The sequence below is a fragment of the Phyllostomus hastatus genome, unplaced genomic scaffold (genome assembly GCF_019186645.2).
Source record: "Phyllostomus hastatus isolate PE091 unplaced genomic scaffold, TTU_PhHast_1.1 phas_scaffold_78, whole genome shotgun sequence".
NCBI lineage: Eukaryota > Metazoa > Chordata > Mammalia > Chiroptera > Phyllostomidae > Phyllostomus > Phyllostomus hastatus.
The window spans coordinates 81,678,678-81,693,107 of record NW_025334041.1 but is presented as its reverse complement, the minus strand read 5'-3'; the positions used below and the strand labels follow the sequence as shown (position 1 = coordinate 81,693,107).

Genomic DNA, 14,430 nt, shown 5'->3' with positions numbered 1-14,430 from the left:
AGCCCTAGCTCTAAATGTTTTGGGGTTTTTAGAAGGAAGTGGGTTAAAGGTTGATGGGAAAATATGCAAAAAACAATTTTTTAAATACAGGAATAAAATATTTTTATTCTCCAGCTGATAATTTAGCTTAATGAATAATCATATTGAAGATGAAAAACACTAACGTGATAACTGCTGTAAATACGTTGATTCATGTTTTAATTCATCTTGCCTGCGTTTCATAAAGGTCATGGCTTGTTTTAAAAGGAGTGCATGCATGGATGATTCTATTTCTTGGATGTTGATAATCTGAAATACATATATAAGTAGCATTTTGTAGGTCATCAGTAAAAACTAATAAAATGTAATATTTACATATCAGCACGTATAAATGCTCTATTCTCATATAAAGAAACATTTTCATACTATCATATCTCAACTTAAAAAAACACTGTAAGGAACAGACTTAGCTGCAAATACTTACAATATTAATAATAAGCAGAAAATCAACTTACTAGAACAGCTATACATATCATAATAATGAAACCAAATGGGCTGAAGTTAGGAACATGGATAAGAAGAAGGATTCTTCTTTGAGACAGAAGAGGAGGAAGAAATGATGGGTGCAACCATTCTTTATAGGCTGAGGGAGCAGACTGTGTGTGTGGGGTGGTGCTTGAGGAAACTGGTAAAATAACAGAAAGTGGAGCATGGAAGAGACCTGACAGGTAAGAAAGTTGTGAAGCAGAAATGCATGATTTTGATACTGGCATTCTTATACAAGTATTTCTGGGGTAATTTTCCCCACTTCAATGATGTTCCATACCTGCATCAATGTGCAGGCCTGCAAGACTTTTAACAGTGTACTTCTTCAAGGGTGAATGATGAAAATTACATTGTAATAAATACTTTAAAGTAGTGACATTAAAAGGTAGTCAACTTAAAACAATAGTAAATTAAAAAGTAATGCAGAAAGTAGAGTATATTTCTAAAATGGTTAAAAAAAGGAACTCAAGACCGTAATGAATGGACTTAGAATGTGTAAACACCCCCCCGCCCCCCAAGAAACCACAAAGGGAAAAAATAATTAAAAAATATGATTAACACAAAAATTTCAAAACTTGTGGATGTCAAAAAGCCATCACAAACAAAACCAGAAGACAAAATAAATTGGAAAGTTTATCTATGCCAAGTAGGATAAAGCATTAAAAACTAAAACAATAAAAAACTTCATAATGTAGAGGCAGAAAAACAAGAAAAAAGGAAAAAAATTGCCGTTATGAACCAAAAAGATAAGTGGGCAAAGAAGAAAAACAATTCAAAAGAAAAACTACATGTATTAACAAAACAAAGGGTTTGCCTGAGATTGAAATAAATATATAAAAATAATAAGCTTTTTTTAAGTATAGTAAACTAAAAATAAAATATACAATCTTTCTGGAGGATAGTTTAGCAATGTTTCATACGCTTTAAAAATACCTAGACTCTTTGACTTAATAATTCACTTTCTAGGAATTTCTCTCAAGCAGGAGACTTTATAATACCCTGTAATATCAATCAGTAAGGGAATACTTAATATTTCAGTATATAAAAATGGGTAGGAAAAACACTAGAGGGAAATATTCAGTTATGGGAGTTAGGCTTTTCGTACATCACATGGAAAAGAAATTTCTCTATAAAAAGTAAATAATACAAATCTTTATAGCCATGTACCTTTTCATTAAGGCAGTCAATTAAATTTTCCACATAAATTTTCATGTCTTTATAGAATTTAATATTTAGAGCTTGCTCTGATGAATTCTCTAGGTTCTGGATGGCACTCTTTGAGCTCTTGACATCTTCTATGTATTTCTCATATTCCCTCAGGTGTGAGCGGTGTGTATCCTGTAGCAACGTTAATCTATATAAATAAAAGATAAACATGGATTTGTTTTTCAAACTCTCTTTTCTACTGCAGTAAGTAGCACTCTGATGAAAGTTTTTTCAAAGCTACCTTACAGAGAGCACCAAGGAAACCGACAACCACATAAACCTGGGTTTAAGAGACTTTGCAAAGGAGAGCAACATAAAGAAAGTGGCTCAAAGGGAAAAGCAGGGAAGGACACTGAGAGGTTCCAGGTGCTCAAGCTAATCATAGGGTAGTTTCAGTCCTTTCCTACCTTTCCCTTAGTATGAAATTCTGAATTGTATGCAATACTAGATGTAATAGCTGTAATTCTAACTCTTCTCGTTTCCTCATCCCCGAATCCCTTACAACTACCATTCCATTCCCTGCTTCTAGAGTCTGACTGCTTTAGATACCTCATATAAGTAGAATAATGTGGCATTTATCTCCTCATGACTGGCTTATTTCACTTAGTCCTCAAGGCTCATCCCTATTGGATTCCCTTCCTTTTTTAGGGAGATAATACTCCATTGTGTATAAATACCACATTTTCTTTATCCATTCAATTGTTGATGAATATTTTGGTTGCTTCCACTTTTATGTTATCACAGTTAAGGCCTGTAGTTACATTTTTCTCTCTATTACAAGCAGTGCTGGCTTATGGGAGAGGCTAATGCAGTCGAAGGAATGGTTTTTCCTACCCATTACAATGTGGCTATTCTTGACTTTGAGATTGCCTGGGATACTGTGACTTTCTAATGGGTTTCTGGAGTTCTCCTAAAGGCTTTTAAACATATATTGTTTTTAAGTTGGTATCTTTGTGAGGGAATGAGGTCTAGGGTTTTATACTCTGGCATTTTGCTGTCATCACTCCCAACATATTATTTTTAAAAATTAACAACTATTTAACATTGCAGATAAATGCTTATAAAAACATTAAGTACAAAAATTGCAGAATTTTATATTTATGGATTTTAACCATGTAATATACACCTATTTTAAAGACCACAAAGATATATAAGAAAGAAAATCAGTTTTGTTAGTGATGCTTTTTCTAAAAATCTGTTTAATATATTAATAGTTTTAAAGATTATATAGTTAGTGCTAATTTTTTCACTGTTAAATATCTAGGATAAATGTAAATTTTAATATGAATATTACTTACCTAGTATTTAATTGCTTCTTTATAACTTCTAAATTTACTGGTGGGAATGAAATGGAAGTATCAAACTTCTTCACTGTTTGAAAATCACTACTGTGGGAAGAAAGATCTATGTCTCTTCCCTAAAAATAATATAAAAATTAGTGTTGCTTTCAACATTCATTAATCTCACAATTATTAATAGCATAAAAGTAGATTATATACTTGAAGATTTCATCAGCTCCAAATTCCATGACATTGACATTTTTGCTAATTACAATAAAATATTTTCAAAACTCTTAGTTTTAAAATTTAGAACTTTAATGTGCAAGAGGCAAATTACAAAATCTTATTTTTCCCAACGTTTGGTTCTGAGTGTATTTTAAAGCTGGTTTTGTGCCTGTGGACAACAAAGGGAGCCACACAGTAAACCTGACATGCTCAGGGGAAGCCTGCATGGCGGCCTCACAAACACAGAGGCCAAAGTAACCACACAGGGAGGTCTGAAGTTAAAACTTCCTAACTAAGAGCAGTTCATGGCGGGTAGCATGTCCTATGGTGGTGTTTTTCCCTAACAAAGATAAATCTTCACCTAAACTGAGCATGTCATCTTTTTGCATCTAAGATAACATATCTTTGGAATATCAGAGTAATTTCCTTTTTTTCTGGACCTCTCAAAACACAACCATCTTGCCAGAGCAGAGACCACAAATTCCCTCATTGGTCAGAGAATCAATGTCTCTTGCTTTAAGCCATCCCAGTTCTGGCAATTTGTTAGAGCTGTCACAGCAAACTAATCCACATGATGTAAGAGAATTGTTACCTCTGTCATTTTAACTGCCTTCCTCATTTGCTGCTGTTCCCAAATATCCTGATTTTCATCTTCCTGACTTTCTTCACTTGTTCCTTCACTTCTGGTTGCTAGAAAAAAACAACAACAAAAAACAGTAATGTATAAATATTCAATACCTTTCCCTTTTTAATACAGTAGCTAACATTTTTGAGAGACTTACAATGTGCTGGCTTAGCAGTTTTTTGCCAGTGTTAACTTATTCTTCACAATAATTCTGGGAATAGGTCCCTATAATCACCCTCATTTTATAAATGAGGAAACTCAGACTTTAAAAGGTTAAATAACTTGCTTGAGGATGTACTGCAGCTGGGAATCAAACCCATCAATCTAACTCCAGAAACTGCATTTGTCACTAAACTGTCCCACTCAAAACACTACAGACTCATTGAAAAGATTGGAAAAAAAGAAATATTTGGCTTCCCTTATCAGAGTTTCTGAATTCTACTTGAGAATCTAAATATTTAAAAATAATTTTGGGGTTATAAGGAACCAAATCTCATTCTGCAATAATACTATTTCAAGTGACAAAAATATTACTAAAAAATAGTTTAAAAATGAGAAATGTGAAAACAGTTTTTTGAGAGCTAAAGATTATGGGTTGAGGAAATCTTTTATTATAGCAGGGAAGATTTCAATACCTGACACCTAAAATCCCTGTAGATGCTTCCATGTTAAAAAAAAAATCTTTATAAAGGTGACAGTAAGTTTTCAATATTAAAAATAAGACAGCGTGAAATTTTTTTTTACCCAGCCAAAAACATGGAGTGGAAACTGGATAACAGTAAAAACATTACACATACCCTTTGATAACACTTTGATACAGACATGTCTTTTAGAGGCATAACGTCCTTGACCACATCGGTATTAAATAAAAATCAACTTTAATACCCTTTAGAATATGAGACACTACATGATGTTTTTATGGAAGTTTTACTATAATATTATATTCTAGCAAACAAGCCTTAAAGCTCATATATTGTAAGTAAATTAAATATGTACTTGTTTCTTCAGCCATTCTTTGTTTGAGTGTTTGGGGCTTTGGAGTAAACGGTATTCTCTTTTCATGGTCGTCAGGCTCACTCTCGGGATCTTCCTCACTGTTTCCCTTCATATCAGAGATGGTGGAAGGGTGTTTGACATCCAAAGAAATATAGTCCTTTTGGGCCCTGGCCAATTCACGTTTTCTGCGGGCTGCCTGAATGAAAGTTGCATCAGGGATATTCACTGAAAGAAATGGAAAGGAGGATATTGAAAACCAAGCACCAACAGAAATAAATATTCTTCATATTTACATTAAAAAATCATACCAGTTTTGTAATTTTTTATTTACTATTATGAATGTAAATGGCTCAATATCTTCATCAGTAATAGAAGAAAATTATTTGAGAAAAATTTTATTTAATTCTTAAAATTTATCTTTAAATGAATTGAATGAAGTATCAGATGAATGAGAGAATTAAAAGATAACAGGTTTTAACAGAGCCTTGTTTTATTTTTTCTTTATTTTATAGTGTATAAAACTTATTAATATGGACTCATCCAATTCAAAACAAGTGTCTTCGTGCATGATCTAAACTGAAATGAATCTTTATGCTGTGGGAAGAAATGGTTTCTTAAGTAAAATGCTAAGGTTAAACAAAATGGCAAGAGAAATTCTCACTATTCCAAGCATTTCAAAATATTAATTAGGGTATCTTCCCCCCATGGTCCAAATTCCTTCAAAAATAAATAGAAAAAATATCATATTGCTAGAGAGGCAGAAATGTTTCAATGTTTCAATGTTTTAAAAAGATTTTACTTATTCATTTTAGAGAGAGGAAGGGGGATAGGGAGAGCAAGAGAGAGACATTGATTTGTTGTTCCACTTATTTACGCAATCATCGGTTGATTTTTGTACATATCCCACTGAGGATTGAACCTGCAACTTTGGCATAGCAGGACAATGCTCTAACCAACTGAGCTACCTGGCCAGGGCTAGAAATGTTCCAATTTTTGAAACAGAAAAAAAGATTTCAGAAATCACAGACCAATATATATTATAATTAGTACTAAGGAAATCAAAAAGTACTTGAATTAATTATGAAACAATAGGCGGCAATCGCTAGAAACCAATATATGTTCATTAAAAACAAGGAATATCTTCCTGGCTGGGTGGCTCAGTTGGTTGCAGTGTCATCCCTTGCACCAAAAGGATGTGGGTTCAATCCCTCCCTGGTCCGGGCACAAAGGGGAGGCAACTGATCAATGTTTTTCTCTCACAGGATGTGTCTCTCTATACCCCTTCCTCTGGTTCTAGAATCAATGAACATATCCTCAGGTGAGGATTAAAAACAAAACAAACAAACAAAAAAACAAAACAAGGAATATCAAATCAAGTCATTTATTTTTTATAGATTAGTACTTATTCAGGACCATGATATAGGTCAGGTGTCTCTTCATCCTCCTGAAGTATTTAACGGTTGCAGCTGCATGCTTTCCTTGTGGGTAATGTTAAAATACATGGGGAGAATCGCATAGTGCACTGGATTCTTAACTGCTGAATAACTACTTGAAAAAAAATGTTGATTGTAATGGAATGCCAGAGGGTTCTACATTTTGTCTTATTTTAATGACTTTATTGTGATGTGACTACAGACAACATGACATCTTTAAAGCTGAGAAACAGCTGATATAACCTAAAGCAGAATTAAAATTCAAAACCATCACAACAGGTTACACTGGCACTTCTTGATGGTGGCTACACATTAATCACCTGGGGAGCTTGATAATCTGCTGGTATCCAGGCTCCCAGTCCAGAGATCCAGATTCAGTTGATCTGAGCCCATAGGGGATTTTAATGTGTAACCAGATTAAGATGATACACTTAGGTTTAAATACCTAAGTGTATGAAAACAGAAACAGAAATACTTGAGTTGGAAGTGAGTCACCTGCAAATGACTCGGTAATATTTAGTTAATAAACCACAATGAAAGGACTTACTGGTGAGATACGTTAAATCAGTGCTACATAAAGCAAATCCTCTTAAGCAACAATAAAGTAAAAACTTGTTGGGAACCGCCCTGCCTGGTTTCAGAAGCTGTAACCCCCACCAAGGCTAAGGTTGAGGGAGTGACCTTGGACCGTAAGTCACTAAGGAGACAAGAGCTTATCTCCCTGGCAGGAGTGCTGCTTCTGCTCCTTTTACTTCATCCATAACTGGCCCTCAATGCTTGGTTGGTTAGCCAATGACGGGTAAGATTCCCCAAAGGGGGGAGTGATCTAAGACAGGCACAATCACGTGGGAGGCCCCCAAGGAAGGACTTTAGGGGCTACAGCAAAATGGGGTGATGGACTCTTGCCCCTAAGTTTTGACAAAGCCTGAGTCCTCATTCTGTCTTCCAGAAGTCTCCTAATCTCTTGGCTGCCTTACTTCCCCTGCCTTTCTTAAACCTAAAACAATACCTTAAGCCTGAAACAATGTAGGAGGGTGGTGCAGCCCTGTGCTGGAAAGGGCAGGTTCCCCAGGTGATCAGGCCTAAGAAAGAATATGTAAAATCCTGTGAAACCTGCTTTGTTTAGAATGCTCTCAATTAAATTAGAACGGTCCAAGTAAGAAGCAAGTTTGTTCCTCAAAGTTTTACAGCTCTTTAGCTATCTGACCATGACTCAAAGAACCTCAGAATTCTTTGTTATCTATTGTTTGATCCTTACTGCCTGACAATGATTAATGAGCTTTACCTGAATTCTTGTGCAAACGAATCCAATAAAAGGCCATTGAGGAAAAGGCTCCTGGCCCTTCTCCTTTGAGAGATCCACCACCTTTCCTCCCCAAGCAGATCATGTCTTGGTAGACTTATTCTCATCTGTGGTGGCTGGGGGTGCCCTGTGGGTGGAGCCTCCCCAAAAAAACTCAAGAGAAAGAGTTCTCTATCCTGTCCTGTCCATAGCCAACATGTAGCTCAAGGGTTCCCACACAGCAGATGTTGGGCAAACATGTGACTAATTACTAAAGTAAGCACACTGCTTTATAGTAATAAAAAATGTTTTTATAGATTTTTAACTCAGAAATAAATTTTACATCCTATCTAAGGAGTAGAGGTTAAATACCATACCCCATTGGTAAGAAGTAGTCTCTGTAACACTGAACATCTCAAGACAAATATTCCAATACTGGATCATTCTAATAGTTCTATCATCTGAAAAAATAAATGTGCTCCTTCCACATACCAGTCCTTAAACTTATATTCCCTCTACATCTTTTCTTCTCCAGAAAGAAAAAAGTGTTCCTCACAGGACAAGTTTTCAACTTTCAATCAGTGCTTCTCAAAGGGGCATTTGTGGAGGGATGATCCTTTACTGTGCTCAGCTGTCCTGCACCCTGCCAGACATTCACTGTCGCTTGCTCCTGGGCATTCCATGCCAGCAACACCTCAGTCATTGTAATTAAAACCTATCCCACACTTTCTAAACACTGCCTTCTTTCCTTGGGTGCTCAGTGCTGCAACACTCTACAATTACTGTCTTACTCTGTCTAATCCACCATCTTCTATAGCAGCACTGTTCAATATAGTAACCATTTGCCCTATGTGACTATTTAAATTTAATCAAATTAAAATCCAGTTCCTTAGTTGGTCTAGCCACAGTTCAAGACCTCTATGGCCACATGTGGTTAGCAGCTAATGTACTGGATAGTGAAGATACAGAATTTTTACACCATCACAGAAAGTTCCACAGGACAGCACTGTAGCTAGAGTCTAGCCAGGGCTTCACTTGTCTACTAGGCTTCATCACTAAGTATCTGTCCCTTGTAAACCTGTATGAGGAAAAAAATTACAAGATCTACTAGTTCTTCCTATTTAATAAGTTAATAAAGCACTTTTAAAGTATGTTAACAATTATATTCCAAATTCATTTGTTTCCCTTATAAAGCTATGTATTTTACTTATTTCCTTAGAAGTGGTTTTAGGTTTCATGAGACTGAAAAAGAGCACAGAACAACTTATGAACCCTTGAGCTACAGTAAGAGGCATTTCGAGCTTTGTCTCTGGCAAAGAGACTTGAGGCATCAAGTCTCTGTCGATGTCTCAACTCTGCTGTGTAAAAGCAGCCTCAGAAAATACGTAATTGAATGAGTGTGACTACAAAAACTTTATTTACAAAAGCAGGTGGTGGACTATATTTGGCCCACAGGCAGTAATTTGCCAACCCCGGAACTGGACTGATTTTTCTAAAACACAAAAACGGCCATGTCATCTAGTTATATAAAATTTTCAGTGGTTCCCCAAGCCCTATATTGCCTGACTCCAATTTGTCTCTTTGCTTGCTTACTTTTCATTCCTGTTCTTAAACACCAACTAAATATTTTCAGTCCAACAACTATTTTTAGTTCCCTACACATGCTATGTTATCTTTCCTTGAGTTTTATAAAAGCTACATCCTGTACCTCAGACTTTCTCACTGACAAATTCTTACTGTCCTTGAGTTATGGGCATGAATTACCCAATATAGCACAGTGGTTAAGAACATAGGCTTTGGGGCAAAGTGACTGAGTTTGAATCTTGGTTGGGCCCCTCATAAGCTGTCTGACCCTAGGTATGTTATGTAATGGAAATGAACAGTCAGTATAGAAACTTCGACCATCATTAATACTAACTACTTGCCCCACACTTTAATAGAGTTTATGTTATTAAGATCACTGGTATAGAAAAACAGTGATATTAGAAATAAAATTCTTAAAAAGCTTACAAAATTACCAACCTATTGATGAAAATTCTTCTTCTAGAGTGCTAGAGCTGTTGGAAGATGAACTCTGGTCATCGTTACTTCCTGAGGTAGGCTGTGGTCCATCCTCTTCATCTGTTGAAAGATCAACTGTTCTGGATTCTAACAGAATATTTTTGAATATAACAAGAGAGAATCAAGATATTGGAATTAATAATTACAGTTCTGAGCAACACACGGCATATATACACTACGGTGTTCTAATTTTACTCCACATATGTAAAGTAGATACACAGACCTTTCTCCAACTTCCATTATTTCTAAAACCAATGGATGGTCTAAAAAATGTACCAAGATTCACCCTATTTGTACTACCAGTTTATCTAGTAAAATACTTCTTTAAATGATGGAATGAGAAGAGGGAAGGGAACATTAGAGAAAAAAAAACAAAATATGAAAAAGAAAATATTGTAGTGAATACACAGAAAAAGAAAAAATATTTAATGCACATTTAGTATGTGTTAGTATGTGCCGGAATCTGCTTTATCAGGATTATTCACATTTCTATAAAGTATCAATAAATGCTATCACTGAGGAGAACTTGTGTTTTCATCAGGATTGAAGAGGCTAAATAACATGTCTGATGCTACAATGTTAAAGAGTGGGGAAGCAGGGCTCGCAACAGAAAGTTCACCTAACTCTGGAATGTAGGCTCTTTTTATATTATGTCATATTTCAACGGCTGGTGGCAAGAATTACTGTAATGAGCACTGTAGTCTCAAATCAATTATGGATCTATTTCCATTATGTGATTTTGGGAAGGACACTTAGTCTGTCAATTAACCTATTAAACAAAGGTAGCATTAAGAGATAACACCCAAAAAGGTGTTGTGAGAATTAAATGAGCAAAATATAAAGGAATTCCTGATAATTGCCAAGAAAGGATATGTTAATTCACAATTATTTTGTCATTTTTATTAATAATCTTACCATTTAAGATTACATAAATAGTACTCTTTGTCTTAAAAACTTTCCTTAATTAGACCTAGATATAATTAAAAAAAAAGTTTGCAGTAAGATCAAACTTAAAAGACAAAGGAATATAGTTGCAGCTTATATCTTTCTAGTCATTGCTACTTATGACAACTCCTCTTCATGTTCAGGGCTGATGAACAGCAGAACAGTGGTTCTCATAGGATAGTCCATCAATAGACAGGGGTCCTTGGGACCCTCTCAGAGGGTCTGTCAAGTCAGAATTACTTTCATCACAATATTAACATTTTACTAGTCTTTTTTGCTCTGATGATATTTATATAATGAAGCAAAAGCGGTGGTGATTAAAACTGTTGGCCTCTTAGTACAATTCCAGACAGCGACACCAATCTAAAGGAGCAGCCATTGTGTACTTCACTGCCATGCACTGGCAGGGGAAAACAAAAAGTTTCACTTGTAGTCCTTAATAAAGCAATAAAAATGATTAATTTCATTAAATCTTGACCCTTAAAAATCTTTTTAATAATCTGGGGAACAAAATGGGAACATACACAAAGCAGTTCTCGGATGTACTGCAATAATGCAATGGCTGCCTCAAGGAAAAGCACCTGGGTGATGAGCTGTGCGTGGCAGCAGCCACCGGCTTCCAGAAGGAACACCCATTTACTCCAACAACTGACAAACTCTAGTTACACAGACACGGATAGCTGAATATCTATATCAAACATTTTCACAAAAGTGAGCAAAGTTGTGCCTAACACTTCAGAAATTAAGAGATTTCATGTGAAAACTAGAATTTTAGAAAACTGACTGATTATATCAGAAGTAACATTAATGGATTTTTTTTTGATATGGAGTCATAAAAAATACCAATATTTGCAAGATCTGCAAACTCAGTGAACCAATACTTTCCAAATAGTCAAACATGTTACCAATCATGCATGGGTAAAAAGATCCATTCAAAAAGCAAGATACACCAGTGTATTTTAATGTAATGAGGTACAAAAAAATTGATAGTTTTACCTTTTATGTTGCAAACTAACCTTTACAAAAAATTTTACCTGAGCTGTTATAACATTAAATCAAAACACTCTCAATGATTTTAAAAAGGCTATTAAGTACTCCTGTCAATCACCTATTTGTGATTTTCTTTACATACTGCAAATGAAATTATGTATCACAACAGACTGAATGCAGAAGCAGCTTTGAGAATTGAGCTGCTTTCCGTTAAGTCACACACTAAAAAGATCTGCAAACTGAAAACAATGCCACTCTTAGTATTTTTTGGAAAATAGTTATTTTTCACAAAAATGTTACTTATCCTTATGTTGTAATGGATTAATTTACAAAATGAATTAAAATTTACCCTAATTTTTAATATGGTAAATATTAACTGAAATAATCCACAAAAGATTGTTGGGACCCTCAATTATTTTTAAGAGTATAAAGGGATTAGTAAGACCAAAATGTTTAAGGACCACTTTTTTTTTTTTTTAATTTAAAGAAGGCCAGAGAAAAGGCAACTCTTGGTCTCATTTCTCCCTACTCAAGTTTAACCAGGATAGTTAGAAGCTAGGAAAATTCCTTGGAAAGTGGAGAAAAACGGAGACAAATAGTTAAACAAGACCAAGCATTAACAGTCTGCTAATAAATGGTGAGATCTTATCTTCCTTGACCAAGGACACTTAGGAGCAGATGGTTTATACCTGTCCTCCACAACCACAGAGTGAGTAACTAAAATCACTCTGGTCAGGGAGACAGATAACAGAGACCCAGTTAGTGCCAGTAATGCCAGCCAAACCCCAGACCAAATGAAGTAGGGGGAATAAATTAGCCAGACAAATCCAAGTAAAGCAGTGAAACTGACTAGACAGTGATCCCAAACTCCCCTATCAGCTCATTTTGATCCATCAGCCTATCAAAAGACACACCTGGAAAGCTTTTGAATATTCTATTGAGACTCTCCCCTGAAACCTGCCCTAAAGCTCCTACCTTGAGAAAACAGATAAAAATTCTTAAGACAATGGACCCAATGGTGCTTTCTCCAGCATGCTTGCACACCTCCCCCTACCTCTTCTTCAAGAGTATACTTTTGTTCTCTTTATCCCAAGCTCTAAGGGTCCCCATGAGACTCGCAACCAGGGGAGAAGTGGGCAGAGACAGCTTGTCCCAAGCCAGTCCCCTGAACCTGTCTCTAAGGCCTCTCCTTTTGCCTCTGTAACTTGTTCCCTGAGTGCACACAGCCCAGCGTGGCTCACTTCTGTCACTGTGACTTCCTTATGTAAGGTCCATGCTCACTACTGTTGCTGTGGCCTTGCCTCTTCTATCTGAAGTCTTTCCTTTGCTTCCCTGTCCCCAGCTTTAATAAAGGTGCTCTCAGAATCACCTGGACTCCTGCTATGAAACCTTTCCTACAAGAAGTCAAGAACCCACACATTCCAGACTGGGCAGGCATTGGCCCCCCTCCCTTTCCAGTGACAAGATGACTACATGGAGTATAAAAATAAAAAGTTACAGAAATTTAGAAAAGACAGTAAGAAATCACCAAAATACTTGGACTAAAAATAGTGGAGAAAATTTTGTTTTACCTTAAGACTAACCAAAAACTGTATTCTTATCAAGTCCCAATTCACACTAGAATACATTCTATGCAAACAAATTTATGCTGCTTGAATCCAGTATTTAACAAGGTAAAGGTATTTTGAAACTACTACTACTACTATTTAATGCCTTTATTGCACCTTTATTGATAGCGTCGTCAATGCTACTTAGTGACATATACTTTTATCTCAATCTCCCCAAATAACTGGAGAAAAAGAAAACAGGTGAAAGAAAATGTCTCGAGCCGGTCGCCTGCATTCTTCTAATCTAATATTCTGGTTGAGTATTTTCTAGAAAAATAATTGAGGACGTTTCCAAAAGGCACATATAACTTTCGTCTACCTAAGGGTGTTAGAAAAAAACATCAAGCACTGCACCAAAGCTGTAACTGGTGATGGTTCATCTGTCAAGATGAGCCCCCAAGCCCTACAGGATTCCTTCTACTCCCACAAGCAGCCTCCTGAAGATTTGGGAAGCAGACAAGTGCTCGCAGGCACTTGTCTAGCTTACTATCTCCGCTATTGACCATTGCTGGTGGTCAGCAGCGGGGTGCAGAAATCTTGAGAGTATCCCGCGGGCCTCTTCGCGCTCTGCCCTTACCGCGTCACCTGGGCGCCCACCTTGCTGTTCCAAGTCACCTGGAGCGCCCAAGCCGCCGTCCGCGTGGGGAGCCTCTTGGGCGGCGCGCCGGGAACTCGCCCAGACCCGGCCCCGGCCCCGGCCCCGGCCCCGAGAGCCGGGGCCCCGAAGGGGCCGTCCCGCTGCCTCTGCGCGACCGCCTGCAGAAGTAGGTCCTTCGTCCTCAGGGCCCGGGCCTGCCTGCTCCTCCAGCACCCTAGGTCCAGCAGGTGGCTCCTCGGTACCATCGCTGTCACTAGAGTCGGCTCGGCGCTGCCGGAAAGTCCTTTTCGGCTTGTGAGCCATGGTGTAGACCTGGGCGCCGTGCACACGATCTCTTCCGGAGCAGCCAACCCGGGTCAATGACGTCCATTCGGAGCGCGCTCCCGACCCCGCCGGGCAGCCGCTTGCGCGCGCCCGTCCCGCGCCCCGTTGACTACTGCTTTGTAGTACGCATGCGTACCTTGTCTTCTAAGAGTAGGTTGACCTCCGGTCTGGGGATACAAAATGTTCCCTCTGGAAGGGCAGCTTGTGCAGATGGTGCAGGGAGATTCACCCAGGCTTCTCGTGCTTAGAGCCACGGAGAGCAGCACTCACAGGCTCTCCTTCTGCAAACACTGTCTTGGAATCGCTGTGCCCGTGTCCTGGACTGGAACCGAA

At 37.4% G+C, this 14,430-nt stretch overlaps 1 protein-coding gene across 3 annotated transcripts in view; it reads right to left on the bottom strand.

Moving 5' to 3' along the window:
* GCFC2 (GC-rich sequence DNA-binding factor 2) overlaps positions 1-14,118 on the bottom strand; it is a 36,299-nt gene extending 22,181 nt beyond the window's left edge. For 2 of the 3 annotated variants that reach the window (XM_045828886.1, XM_045828888.1), the window contains exons 1-7: positions 13,773-14,118; positions 9,595-9,720; positions 4,858-5,082; positions 3,829-3,926; positions 3,030-3,148; positions 1,693-1,879; positions 165-288 (exon numbers count right to left, since the gene is read on the bottom strand). In XM_045828886.1, coding sequence (XP_045684842.1) covers positions 165-288; positions 1,693-1,879; positions 3,030-3,148; positions 3,829-3,926; positions 4,858-5,082; positions 9,595-9,720; positions 13,773-14,076 — 1,183 coding nt within the window. In that variant the 5' untranslated portion in view covers positions 14,077-14,118. Of the gene's footprint in view, positions 1-164; positions 289-1,692; positions 1,880-3,029; positions 3,149-3,828; positions 3,927-4,857; positions 5,083-9,594; positions 9,721-13,752 lie in introns of all 3 variants that reach the window. The other variant, XM_045828887.1, reaches the window with a different exon arrangement.
* Between the last annotated feature and the right edge of the window lie 312 nt (positions 14,119-14,430).